We start from the raw sequence: 12,379 nt of genomic DNA, 5'->3' as shown, positions 1-12,379 counted from the left end.
CAAAATAACTCATAATGGTCGAAGTAGAAAAGATATAAAATGTAGACTGGCAATGGCAAGGAAAGCGTTTCTGAAGAAGAGAAATTTGTTAATATCGAGTATAGATTTAAGTGTCAGGAATTTGTTTCTGAAAGTATTTGTATGGAGTGTAACCACGTATGGAAGTGAAACATGGACGATAAATAGTTTGGACAAGAAGAGAATAGAAGCTTTGGAAATGTGGTGCTACAGAAGAATGCTGAAGATTAGATGGGTAGATCATATAACTAATACGGAGGTACTGAATTGAATTGGGGAGGAGTTTGTGGCACACCTTGACAAGGAGGGGGGACCGGTGGTAGGACATGTTCGGAGGCATCAAGGGATCACAAATTTAGCATTGGAGGGCAGCGTGGAGGGTAAATATCGTAGAAGGAGACCAAGAGATGAATAAACTAAGCAGATTCAGAAGGATGTAGGTTGCAGTAAGTACTGGGAGGCGAAGCAGCTTGCACAGGATAGGGTAGCATGTAGAGCTGCATCAAACCAGTCTCAGGAATGAAGACCACAACAACAACTGATCGCAAGGCACATATATCCAAAAGTGACCAGTTTCGAACATTACATGATCGTCTTCGGACCTAGATATTGTGATCGACAATGACTATGCATGGAGCAGAAACGCTGAATATCGGTTGTCAGCTTCACGTCTGAAGGTGATCATGTAATGATCGAAATCTTTGAATAAATGTGCCTTGATATCTAGACTGTTATAATTGTTTCGGAAAGCTATATTTTATGTCTGCTACAGCAGTAACTGTTAAAGAGGCTGGCTGTTTAGTTCGGTTGCATAGGGCCATAAACAAGTGATAAGTAACGACAAGCAGAGCATCTGTGGCTACAGCCTACTGGTATTTAGTATTGCTACTTGAGAGTTCGTCATGACGGCTTTGTTTTTGTGTGGTGTTTGGCAGTTTGGTGCGTGCAGACTTGACGGTGTGCACCGTGCTGATATCGGCGGGCCTGCTGCTGGGAACGCTGACGCCCCTCCAGATGGTCGTGATGGGAATCATCGAGACGGCCGTCAGCACGGCCACCCAGCGCATCGGCACCAGAGTCATCAAGGTGAGGCTGTGCATGCGAAGTAGCGGCTCAGTATGCAGCAGCACAGTCAGCTTTATCCGAGTGCGTGGGAAGAATATACCGGGTGAATCACCTAAAACTTGCACCGCAAATATTTGCAGAACTGGAAAATGTTATCGATGAGTGGTTTTCACAGAATGGATTAGTACTCAGGGACTCGTATTGTTGGCCGATAAACAGACTGTAACAACACTAGAGAATGGACATACACATTTTTAAATGGAACAATACCTATTGATTTTTTTCGGTCATCAGTCTACTGACTGGTTTGATGCGGCCCGCCACAAATTCCTTTCCTGTGCTAACCTCTTCATCTCACAGTAGCACTTGCAACCTACGTCCTCAATTATTTGCTTGACGTATTCCAGTCTCTGTTTTCCTCTACAGTTTTTGCCCTCTACAGCTCCCTCTAGTACCATGGAAGTCATTCCCTCATGTCTTAGCAGATGTCCTATCATCCTGTCCCTTCTTCTTATCAGTGTTTTCCACATATTCCTTTCCTTTCCTCTCCGATTGTGGGTAGAACCTCCTCATTCCTTACCTTAGCAGTCCACCTAATTTTCAACATTCGTCTATAGCACCACATGTCAAATGCTTCGATTCTCATCTGTTCCGGTTTTCACTACCATACAATGCTGTACTCCAGACGTACATCCTCAGAAATTTCTTCCTCAAATTAAGGCCGGTATTTGATATTAGTAGACTTCTCTTGGCCAGAAATGCCTTTTTTGCCATAGCGAGTCTGCTTTTGATGTCCTCCTTGCTCCGACCGCCATTGGTTATTTTACTGCCTAGGTAGCAGAATTCCTTAACTTCATTGACTTCGTGACCATCAATCCTGATGTTAAGTTTGTCGCTGTTCTCATTTCTACTACTTCTCATTACCTTCATCTTTCTCCGATTTACTCTCAAACCATACTGTGTACTCATTAGACTGTTCATTCGGTTCAGCAGGTCATTTAATTCTTCTTCACTTTCACTCAGGATACCAATCTCATCAGCCAATCGTATCATTGATATCCTTTCACCTTGTATTGTATTCCACTCCTGAACCTTTCTTTTATTTCCATCATTGCTTCCTCGATGTACAGATTGAAGAGTAGGGGCGAAAGGCTACAGCCTTGTCTTACACCCTTCTTAATACGAGCACTTCGTTCTTGACCGTCCACTCTTATTATTTCCTCTTGGTTGTTGTACATATTGTATATGACCCGTCTCTCCCTATAGCTTACCCCTACTTTTTTCAGAATCTCGAACAGCTTGCACCATTTTATATTGTCGAACGCTTTTCCTAGGTCGACAAATGCTATGAAAGTGTCTTGATTTTTCTTTAGCCTTGCTTCCATTATTAGCCGTAACGTCAGAATTGCCTCTCTCGTCCCTCTACTTTTCCTAAAGCCAAACTGATCGTCACCTAGCGCATTCTCAATTTTCTTTTCCACCTATTGATGTCAGCAGACTAAAAGCAGGGTAAATTAGGATGTCTGTAGAGTTTGTTTGAGGATTCTAGTGCGAGTCGTTTGCGAGAAATCGTACTTGAGCTGCCGAGAGAATAATGCACCGCATTTTTTTCTTCAGCAGTTCTTTATTGAACATAATGTGAATTATACACACGTAACAGTGGTGTTTTATCTACACACCCTATTTTTCCACGTAATCTCCATCCCGTTCCATGGCTTTCCTCCAGCGCGGAACAAGGGCGCGTACGCCCTGTCGGTACCAATCCTTGAACTGTTGGCGGAGCCATTGCTTCACTGTGTGAATCACTTCCGCATCGCCCTTAAAACGTCTTCCACGAATGGCATCCTTTAATGGCCCAAACAAGTGGAAGTACGCCGGGGCTAGGCCAGAGCTGTAGGGCGGATGGGATAACATTGTCCAACCCTGTTTTGCGATGTGTTCAGCAGTCCTCAGACTTGTGTGTCGCCGAGCGTTATCGTGTTGCAGCAAAACATCTCCTGGTTTGCTGTGGCGCCGAAGTCGCCGAAAGCGCGTGTTGAGTTTCCTTAATGTAGTGACATATGCTTCTGAATTAATGTCACCGCCTCTTGACATCACATGAATGAGAATTACACCTTCATAGTCCCAGAATTCGGTGATTACTGTGGTGTCACCGCCAGACACCACACTTGCTAGGTGGTAGCCTTTAAATCGGCCGCGGTCCGGTAGTATACGTCGGACCCGCGTGTCGCCACTATCAGTGATTGCAGACCGAGCGCCGCCACACGGCAGGTTTAGAGAGACTTCCTAGCACTCGCCCCAGTTGTACAGCCGACTTTGCTAGCGATGGTTCACTGACAAATTACGCTTTCATTTGCCGAGACGATAGTTAACATAGCCTTCAGCTACGTCAATTGCTACGACCTAGCAAGGCGCCATTATCATTTGCTATTTATCTTGTGATGCATGTACCGTCAGACCGATGTTCACAAATTATGGATTGAAGTTAAGTATTCCATAAGCTCCGTACTTTTTTTTACTACACTCAATTCCTTTAACTGTTCCAGACCTCACGCCAGGCTGCGTGAGCTTAAACGCGTGCCTTTCGGCTTCCTCTCATAGTGGCTTGGCTGTCTTGCCAAGTCACAACAATTATGACCTCGCCGGCGGAAGCAGTTGCTCGCTGCAACATGTCAGGTGTGAGAGCCGTGGACGGTCTCCCCGACGCGCTGCAAATCGTTGAGCTCCGCCGAACCTCCTTCTGATGACCTCACACTCCGTGGCCAGTGACCAACTGGACTGATGCCGACAGCAGGTGCTCCATAGACTTTGCACAGGCGTTTGTGAATATCCCCCACAGTTTCTTTCTCTGCACTGAGAAGTTCAATGACGGCACGTTGCTTGTAACGTACATCACTTACAGACGACATTTTGACACTGCCTGCAGATACGCTATCTGTCGGAAGTGACGAACACTTGACGCACGCCGGCCGGAGTGGCCGTGCGGTTCTAGGCGCTACAGTCTGGAACCGAGCGACCGCTACGGTCGCAGGTTCGAATCCTGCCTCGGGCATGGATATGTGTGACGTTCTTAGGTTAGTTAGGTTTAATTAGTTCTAAGTTCTAGGCGACTAATGACCTCAGATGTTAAGTCGCATAGTGCTCAGAGCCATTTGAACTTGACGCACTCGCTCAGGAGACTTCAAGTAACACATACGTAACGTTTTCGCATTCGTAGCACTGTTTTCGGCCGAGAAAAAATGCGGTGCATTACTTGCTGGGCAACCATTGTGTTTTGAAAAGATTCTACACCAGCACTTATTTGTGCCATTCAACCTGCGTAGTTGCTAAGTACGATGTTATTATGTTTGCTTACGGTATGCTTGTGTGTAGAGTGCTTTGCTGTCCTTCGTGTGTGATAGTCCAAGAGTAGGTCGTGAGCGGACGAAAAGTCGACGTGCTCATGGTGTAAGGGGAATGCAGGAAGAATGCAGTTCGTTCTTGTACGGTGTATGCGGCAAGATATCCCAATAGACGTCAACCATCTCTGCAAATACTTATCAACCTCCAGAATGAGATTTTCACTCTGCAGCGGAGAGTGCTAGTTCTGCAAGTTTCGCAGGAGAGCTTCTGTAAAGTTTGGAAGGTAAGAGACGAGGTACTGGCAGAAGTAAAGCTGTGAGTACCGGGCGTGAGTCGTGCTTCGGTAGCTCAGTTGGTAGAGCGCTTGCCCGCGAAAGGCAAAGGTCCCGAGTTCGAGTCTCGGTCGGGCACACAGTTTTAATCTGCACTTATCAACCTCTTCAACCAGTTATGTACAAATGGGATTATGAAACCTACACAACGTAATAGAAGGAAACACGTGACGACAAAAGAGGCGGAAATTAATGTTCTTGCTACTGTTGCAGCTGATCCGCATGTTACCTCCCGCGCAATAGCTCGAGGTAGTGGCATGAGTAAGGCAAGTGTCCTACGCATTGTCCGTAGGTTTCATCCCCATTACATCTCTCTCCATCAAGAGCTGCGTGAAAACAGTTATTAGTATCGTGTTAACTTCTGTACACGGACGTTGAGACAGGATACTGCAGATGTATCATGTATCTTGTTTAGTAATGAAACCACATTTACTAATCAGTGCCAAGTAAACCAGTGAAACATGTACTATTGGTCTGTTGACCATCCCCATTGGTTTCGTCAGCGTCGACAGAGTGTGGTGTAGGATAGTGAACCATCTTCTCACAGGCCTGCATTTCACTGGAAGCACAAAAATATTGCGGTCTTCTAACAGACCATCTTCCAAGGATGCTACAAGACGTTCCTCTGCAGACTGGGAGGAAACCATGTTACCAACATGATGGCTGTCCAGCATGTCTTCACGAGTTGTTTCCAAATCGTTGGATCGGACACAGAAGACCTGTACCTTGGCCGGACCATTCCCTGGATTTGATAGGTCTAGATATTTTTCTGTGGGTAAAACTGAGAGGCACTGTCTGCAAGAGCATACCAACTACACCCTATGACGTACAACGACATACACCTGCACACTGCTCGGACATCCCCGCTCAAATGCTGGCATGTGTGCTGCAGTCATACCATACCAGACCAGAAGCTTGTATTGCCACTGTCGGTGGTCATTTTGAACACAACATGGAAGGGTCAGTTGTCTCGTTGCTATCGAGAATCCACATAATTACTGTATGCACTTGTGTTTTCTTTAGTATGTGATACCTCAGGTTGTAAGAGGTATGTGCTGCCTGCGATATGTAAGCTATAAGAGAATCTGAGACCAAAGAGCAGTGTTGACTGCAGTACGAACTGTGTAGCTGTAGCAGTAAGTTGTGGCTAATGAGCAGTCTGCTCTGGTCTGGTCTGGTGTATCGTGTTGGCTGGGCCGGTCGCGGTGCAGCGATGCCGGAGCCTGAGTATTATTGTATAAGGTAAAAAAGCAGCCTCGCGCATATCTAGTAATATTATGCAAACTCACATGTAAATCTTTTAAAAATGTCCTAATAATAATCTTTGTCTAATTTCTAACAAGCATTCATTTCAATTTAAAGAATTTAATTTTTTTTTTTAATGCATGATCATTCCGATTGTTGCAAAAGAAAAATCATTTGCTTCCTTTCATAAATAACAAATGTATACGCCAGCATTGCACAGAGCTGTGCCGTAAAAGAGCTATTGTAAGAGCAGATAGTTGCCGACTTTATCGAGGTGAGAATTTTTGCTTTTTATTCCGAATGATCTTACAGGGCCATGACGCAGCACTGCTGTCGTCCAAATTTTACCAGGTTACTGAATTTATTTTTTATTGCGAGGTTTAGGAATTTTTCTGTTTCGAGCTTATATTAAATGAGAAAAGAATTTTGTGGGTACATTAAATGGGAACCAATTTTGTTCAGAGGTTACACAAAAAATAGAATCATATTATTATTATTATTATTATTATTAATTAAGTTTTTTTGTGAGGTTACACAAAAATTAGAATCATTAACCAAATAAAATTTAAAAAAAATTATTTCGCGTGGGGAGGTTACAAGGTATTGTACAAGTTCTATACAGGAACTTCTCAAAATACGATATATTGAAAATGACTCTAGAATCCTACAACAAACGCCTCTGACATTATAATTTACCCTACATTTAGTTTGTTAATGTCAACAGGCATAGTGTTATTCAAAAAAGTGTGTTTCCGCAAAAAATACACTTTCTAAGTATTACAACAGTCTGTTCATTGGTTATCAATACGAGTACCTGACTACTAATCCATTCTATGAAAACCGCACATCATCATCAGTTTCCATTTCCGCAGTATTTGCGCGGCAAACGTTGGCTGATTCATCCTGTATACGTGTTGCGAGGACTGAGGTGTGCTTCTCATTCTCGAATACATCTGCCAATGGAAGCAATAAATTTTTATTTTTGTTATACCGGTTCATGCTGAAAAACAATTTAAGTCAAAGCTCACGTAGACCTGTAGAATAACTTTGTTCGTGTGGCCTTCTAAATTGTGTTCGTCCAATTAGTTCATATTGCAAGATGCCGTGTGTGAGTGTACCAGATCTCCACCAACAAGATATACTGAGAGGCAGATCGCTTATTGAAATCTGAGTGTCTAATGAAGCTAAGCAAGGGAATTAATTTTGACGCAGTTTGATAGGAAAGAGTCTCTAGCATTGAGTTCCAAATACTGAAATTTCCACAAATATTTTACTGATTGATCACATGAGAAGAACGTGCTACTTACGAAATTAAATAAATGGATCAGGTAAACCCAATAATATTACATGTTATTGTGCGTGCACAGGTTAGTACAAAACTTCACAACATTTAATTACACACACTTGAAGAACATTTAAATGATACATGAAATCGATTGCAACGGAAATAACACTGTCTGGGAAGGCTATCTAATGAGGGTATATATGACCATGACAAAAACACTTCCCAATACATTCATTACACACAATGGAGCCGTATGAGTACATTGGGTGCATGATCGAAAGAAACTACACATGCACCATGCCTGTGAACTCAGTCGTGGTGAACCTCAGTGAATTTGCGTGAGTCCAGGAAAGCCCTAACATTGCTGCAACCTAATCTACCGAAACTGCTGTACGATCTTACCGTAATTGTGAGCATACGCGATGACTGCACGCTTGTCGTTGGAGATCATCAGAGTTCGGACTGTTACCTGTCTACCTGCAGATATCACCTCCGCGTCTCACTGTTCCAAAGGCTGAGACTGTCGTACCGTATCAAGAAGAAAAGGAAATAGATTCTGCCTAGCCTGTATCAGAAAGTGAAGTGAACACCGCACTCCCAGCGTCTGCTCTGCGCGGGATTTCCGACTAAAACACCTTGCCCGCAAATGGCAAGATTCTTCGTAGCTTATGCTCACAGCATTTTTGTTAGTTTTGCAGTTTTAATCCAACCATGAATTGCGTAAAGGACGGATTCCAAGCCAGTATCTGTCAACCTACTCTGTTTCGGATAGTTAATAATGTTTGTGGATGCCGCTGCAGATGTCATCCGATAATGTTCCGTATGCCGCTCTATCGGGAACAGATTTGGTGATCGAGCAGGCCGAGGCAACGTGTCAGCAGTCTACAGAGCTTGATGGATTAGAACAGCGGTATGTGTGTGTTATCCTGTTGGAAAACACCTCCTGGAACACTGTCGGCTGGGTGGGGTAGCTGCGCGGTCTAGAGCGTCTTGCTGCAGTTTGCACGGCTTCGCCGGTCGGAGGTTCGAGTCTTCCCTCGGGTGTGGGTGTGTGTGTTGTCCTTAGCGTAATCTAGTTTTAGTTAGATTAAGTTGCTCGTAGATACATATCACCGGTAGGTTTTCCGGCTTTACTTCCTGACGTGACAGCAAAGACTCTCCAATGAGGTGTGGGCCTTGTGTTTTGCTATTACTGCGAGTCTAAAACTCTCCCCTTTTATGATTAAGACAGCCTGCGCCACCTTTCGGAGGGAGTGGGGACGTCAAAGAGTCAAAAAGTTTATATTAAGCAGTCTGTAAAACACGCAAACGCCCACTTCTGTTAGCGTGTTAGTTAATGCCTACGCTTTCCGCTAGATGGTGCTGACTTAATGCTGAATAGCTTTGGTTCCGTAAAACCATCACTGATTAGTACTAGGTAAATGAGATAAGTACAACACTCTTGTGTTTCACTGTCACTCTATATTCAAGGATTAAGATGGTGATGGATGATGGTCTATTTAAAAGGTTTCTAGCCTGGAGGAATCTAAATAGTCCGCAAATGCCTATATGCACGCGCTCTACGTCCAGATTCGCAACTAACAGCACACGACACATTCAAAAGTCAACACGTTAATATCTGAATACCGGTACCTCTGAATTCACTCGTATCAGCACATAATTTGAGTTTCTGTCGTCTATATGTCCGTAAAGTTCCACTCTAGCACTAAAGTCCTAAAATCCCCTTAAGGGGCTCCGGAACGCCCTATACTTGCAATGTTAAAATAACACTTATAAATTACATCTTTCCTCACAAAGTATTTGAGGTAGGAAGTTGAACTTTTTACAGATTATTTATTGGAATATGGGCTACAACTTAACACAGGGATTTTACAAAATTTTAGTTCAGTTATTAAAGATGATTTTTTTTTCAATTGTAATGAAAATTCACAATATTTTTTTGCAATTTTTATTTATATATTCAAAAATATACAGTTTTTTTGGAAAAAGGCTGTGTTAAATTATGCAGAAGGTACTGTGTAATATTTACTGAAAGTTTGAAACAAATATGTTTGGAAGATCCTTAGAAAACATGTAATTAGTATGAGAAAATAAAAGTTTTGGGAATCGAGCGACAAAGATTGGATTAACTTTTTAGTGCATTCCAGGTCCATAGGATGGATTATCTTCATCCTCTGCAAACTCATCCTCCAGCTTCCTCTTGTTCCTCCTCCTGTTTACTCTTGCTTGTATTTCTAGACTCTTTACAGCCCTGTCTGCAGCCCGAAGGCGTTCCTTGTCTAAAGCAAGCATCGCTCGTTGTTGTGTTCGTAGATTTTGCTACCATTTTCTTCAGTTGCAGTTACTGCAACACTGTTCCAAAAGGTGGTCATGTATGAATACTTATCACATTTCAGTTGTATTTCACTAGCAAGTCCTACGTGCTTTATTATGGAGAGTTCCAGACCAACTTCACTACAATGAATACATCTTACACAGTTTGAAAAAATTCCTTTGAGAACCGACATACCAAATATTTCATTCACATCCGATTCGCCCATAAAACATTCATAGTTTTCACTCATTGAACCAAGCTTCTTCTGTGAAGTATTTTCTTTCCCACTTTGACTGCTATGGGCAGGTGTACTTGAGAGGTTAGGTTCACTCACTTGGTTATCGTCTTTATTGTTTACAGTAATAACACATACCTTTGGCTTTCCAACATTTCTCCTTTTCTTAAAAGCCTTCAGAGGATTTCTAATAACTTTACTTTTACTCATTATTATACTTCAACAAAACAGAGACTCGAGAAACAGAATTAATTACGAATATTTTCGAGATAACGACAGAGTAAATAAAGATGAAACAATCGACAATCACACCAGCGATTTATATTGAACCATCACAGGTTAGCCACAACACATACTTTATCTCACATCACTAAAATGTTCCTGATGAACACGGACGTTAATAATAACACCATTTGACAGCAGTTTAACAGCGCCACAGTGGGTCACGCCTATGTAGAACACATTTCAAAAAAAAAATTTAAAAATAGTTGTAGTCTTCGGAATTGAATAAATTATATATCTATTAAAAGGTAATAGTCTGCAGATTCAGAAAACGCAAAAAAGTAAAAATTGAACTTTTCATGATTTTGAGCCTTTCCGGAGCCCCTTAATACTCCGTTGCTACCAACAGTCAGAGATGGTACACTACATCACTTTTAATCTCTGTAGTATTCTAACAGTTTATCGTGAATCTTAACACGGTAAAGTCCAATCTAATTATTGTCTCTCTGACTGACACGGGTTCCCCGCCCTTTAACGAGACAGTCAAGGAAAAAAAGGCGTTAATAATGACGATCAGGCCTTTTTATAGGTTTTTCATCACCAGAGTTTGTCACTGCCTTCTCCATGACGGAGCTTCCGTGGATGTGCGGTATTTAGACGTTAAACTACTTGCTGATATACCAATATACCACAATTTTGATCTGCAATCACCGTACTCTGATTCTACACTATTTTCCCCTCTAATAATTCTATTCTTAATTTTAAATTATTCTTGCTATAGCTTTTATCACTGTAAACTCTACCGAGGTGTTATAACTGACATACAGATTTGTAGTCAGGGTGTGTGTGATAACCACGAGTGGGCACCTGCAGTTATACAAAATCGCATCCGAGACCATAACTCCAAGTTTAAGTCCAGCGTGTCTAGCAGGCAGGAAGGTTGGATGCAGATCCTTAACTGGCCTCCTTCTAACCAATACACGGCCATCACTGACAGCGAGGCCAGAACCAGCTTTCTTCAGAAAAAACAACAGACCTCTATCCAGACCTCCAATGGGCCTTGACGCTACTGAAGTCGCGAATGGCTGTGGCTTGGGGTCAGTCTGGGTGGTGTCCTTGAAGTAACCGGTTTGTGACAGTTCGTTGTGTCACTGCGGTGCCAACTGCCGTTGAGATTGCTGCTGCAGATGCAGCAGGTGCTGCAGAGCCACACGTCGAACATGAAGGTCCACTTTCTATAGTGCCACGTGGGCACGTGGAGCCCGGTCGTCTTGCAACTGTACGTTGCCCTGACCACCGCTGGCAGCCATCAAATACAATGGCTACATCCCTGCCAAGTCTTTCTGCAGTATCGCGGAAAGTAGATCCAGATTCTCGTAGTCCTATTACACGACTTCTCTCAAGCTCAGTGAAGTGTTGATAATAACGTCTTTGTCGCCTTGAAGGTGTTTCTGACTAACAACAACTCACCACGTCCAATCTCGAAGGTAAGTAACGCTCTTGGCCGTTATAGCGTGTATTTAAAGCAAACCTGATTTGCGCGTTACTCTTATGCCACTGGCGGGAAGCTTGAATGGATCTCATCTTTCAGATGCAGAAACACGCATAAAAGCTTTCGCACAACTCCTTCATGATATTGCTATTTTTTCCTGCTATGTATTTTACTTGCTTTCAAACCGGGAGAAGAGACAGACATGTAGATTTGTCCCCACGCCACCCTACTCCCTCCCACTTCCACAAATTCTCTTGAACATACAATGGAGCTTGAAAAGCAGAACGTGTTTTTTCTGCAGAAGGACCGAACAGCAGAGGTAGTCACTCCTCTGATGGGATGATCCAAAAATGGTTCAAATGGCTCTGAGCACTATGGGACTTAACTTCTGAGGTCATCAGTCCGCTAGAACGTAGAAGTACTTAACTAACCTAAGGACATCACACACATCCATGCCCAAGGCAGGATTCGAACCTGCGTCCGTAGCGGTCGCGCGGTTCCAGACTGTAGCGCCTAGAACCGCTCGGCCACTATGGCCGGCTGGGATGATTCGCTATGATGACATTTCTAATATAGGGGTGGGGGGGGGGATGGGGGGGAGGTGGCGAGTCTGCTCGTATTGCGTATTCTTATTTTGCTGGCGGAAGCTGGCCCATTTGTCACTGTAACGCCACACTGGAATCATTCACTGGCCTGTCTCTCCTTGTCGGCGCATCCTCCACCTTCGCACCTCCCCCTCTCTGTGTCCGTGTGCCGATGACGGGGAAGGGGCGGTGGAGGGGGGGATTACGAGTCTGATATTCGCGCTCGACTCTCACCGTTTCCTCAA

General features: G+C 43.4%; 1 protein-coding gene and 1 non-coding gene across 2 annotated transcripts in view; both read left to right on the top strand.

Annotated features, from left to right (window-relative positions):
• The window catches only part of LOC124716693 (ammonium transporter Rh type A-like), a 184,269-nt gene that overhangs the window by 40,759 nt on the left and 131,131 nt on the right, over nucleotides 1-12,379 (top strand). The window contains exon 3 of the mRNA XM_047243234.1: nucleotides 954-1,104. Within this exon, the coding sequence (XP_047099190.1) occupies nucleotides 954-1,104 (151 nt within the window). The remainder of the gene's footprint in view (nucleotides 1-953; nucleotides 1,105-12,379) is intronic.
• On the top strand, nucleotides 4,762-4,836 carry Trnas-cga. Its single transcript has one exon. It is a non-coding gene; the product is annotated as a tRNA-Ser (tRNA).

This window comes from Schistocerca piceifrons, chromosome 9, assembly GCF_021461385.2.
Source record: "Schistocerca piceifrons isolate TAMUIC-IGC-003096 chromosome 9, iqSchPice1.1, whole genome shotgun sequence".
In the NCBI taxonomy this organism is placed as follows: Eukaryota; Metazoa; Arthropoda; class Insecta; order Orthoptera; family Acrididae; genus Schistocerca; species Schistocerca piceifrons.
Note: the sequence above shows the minus strand (reverse complement) of the source record. Positions and strands in the feature narration are given on the sequence as shown.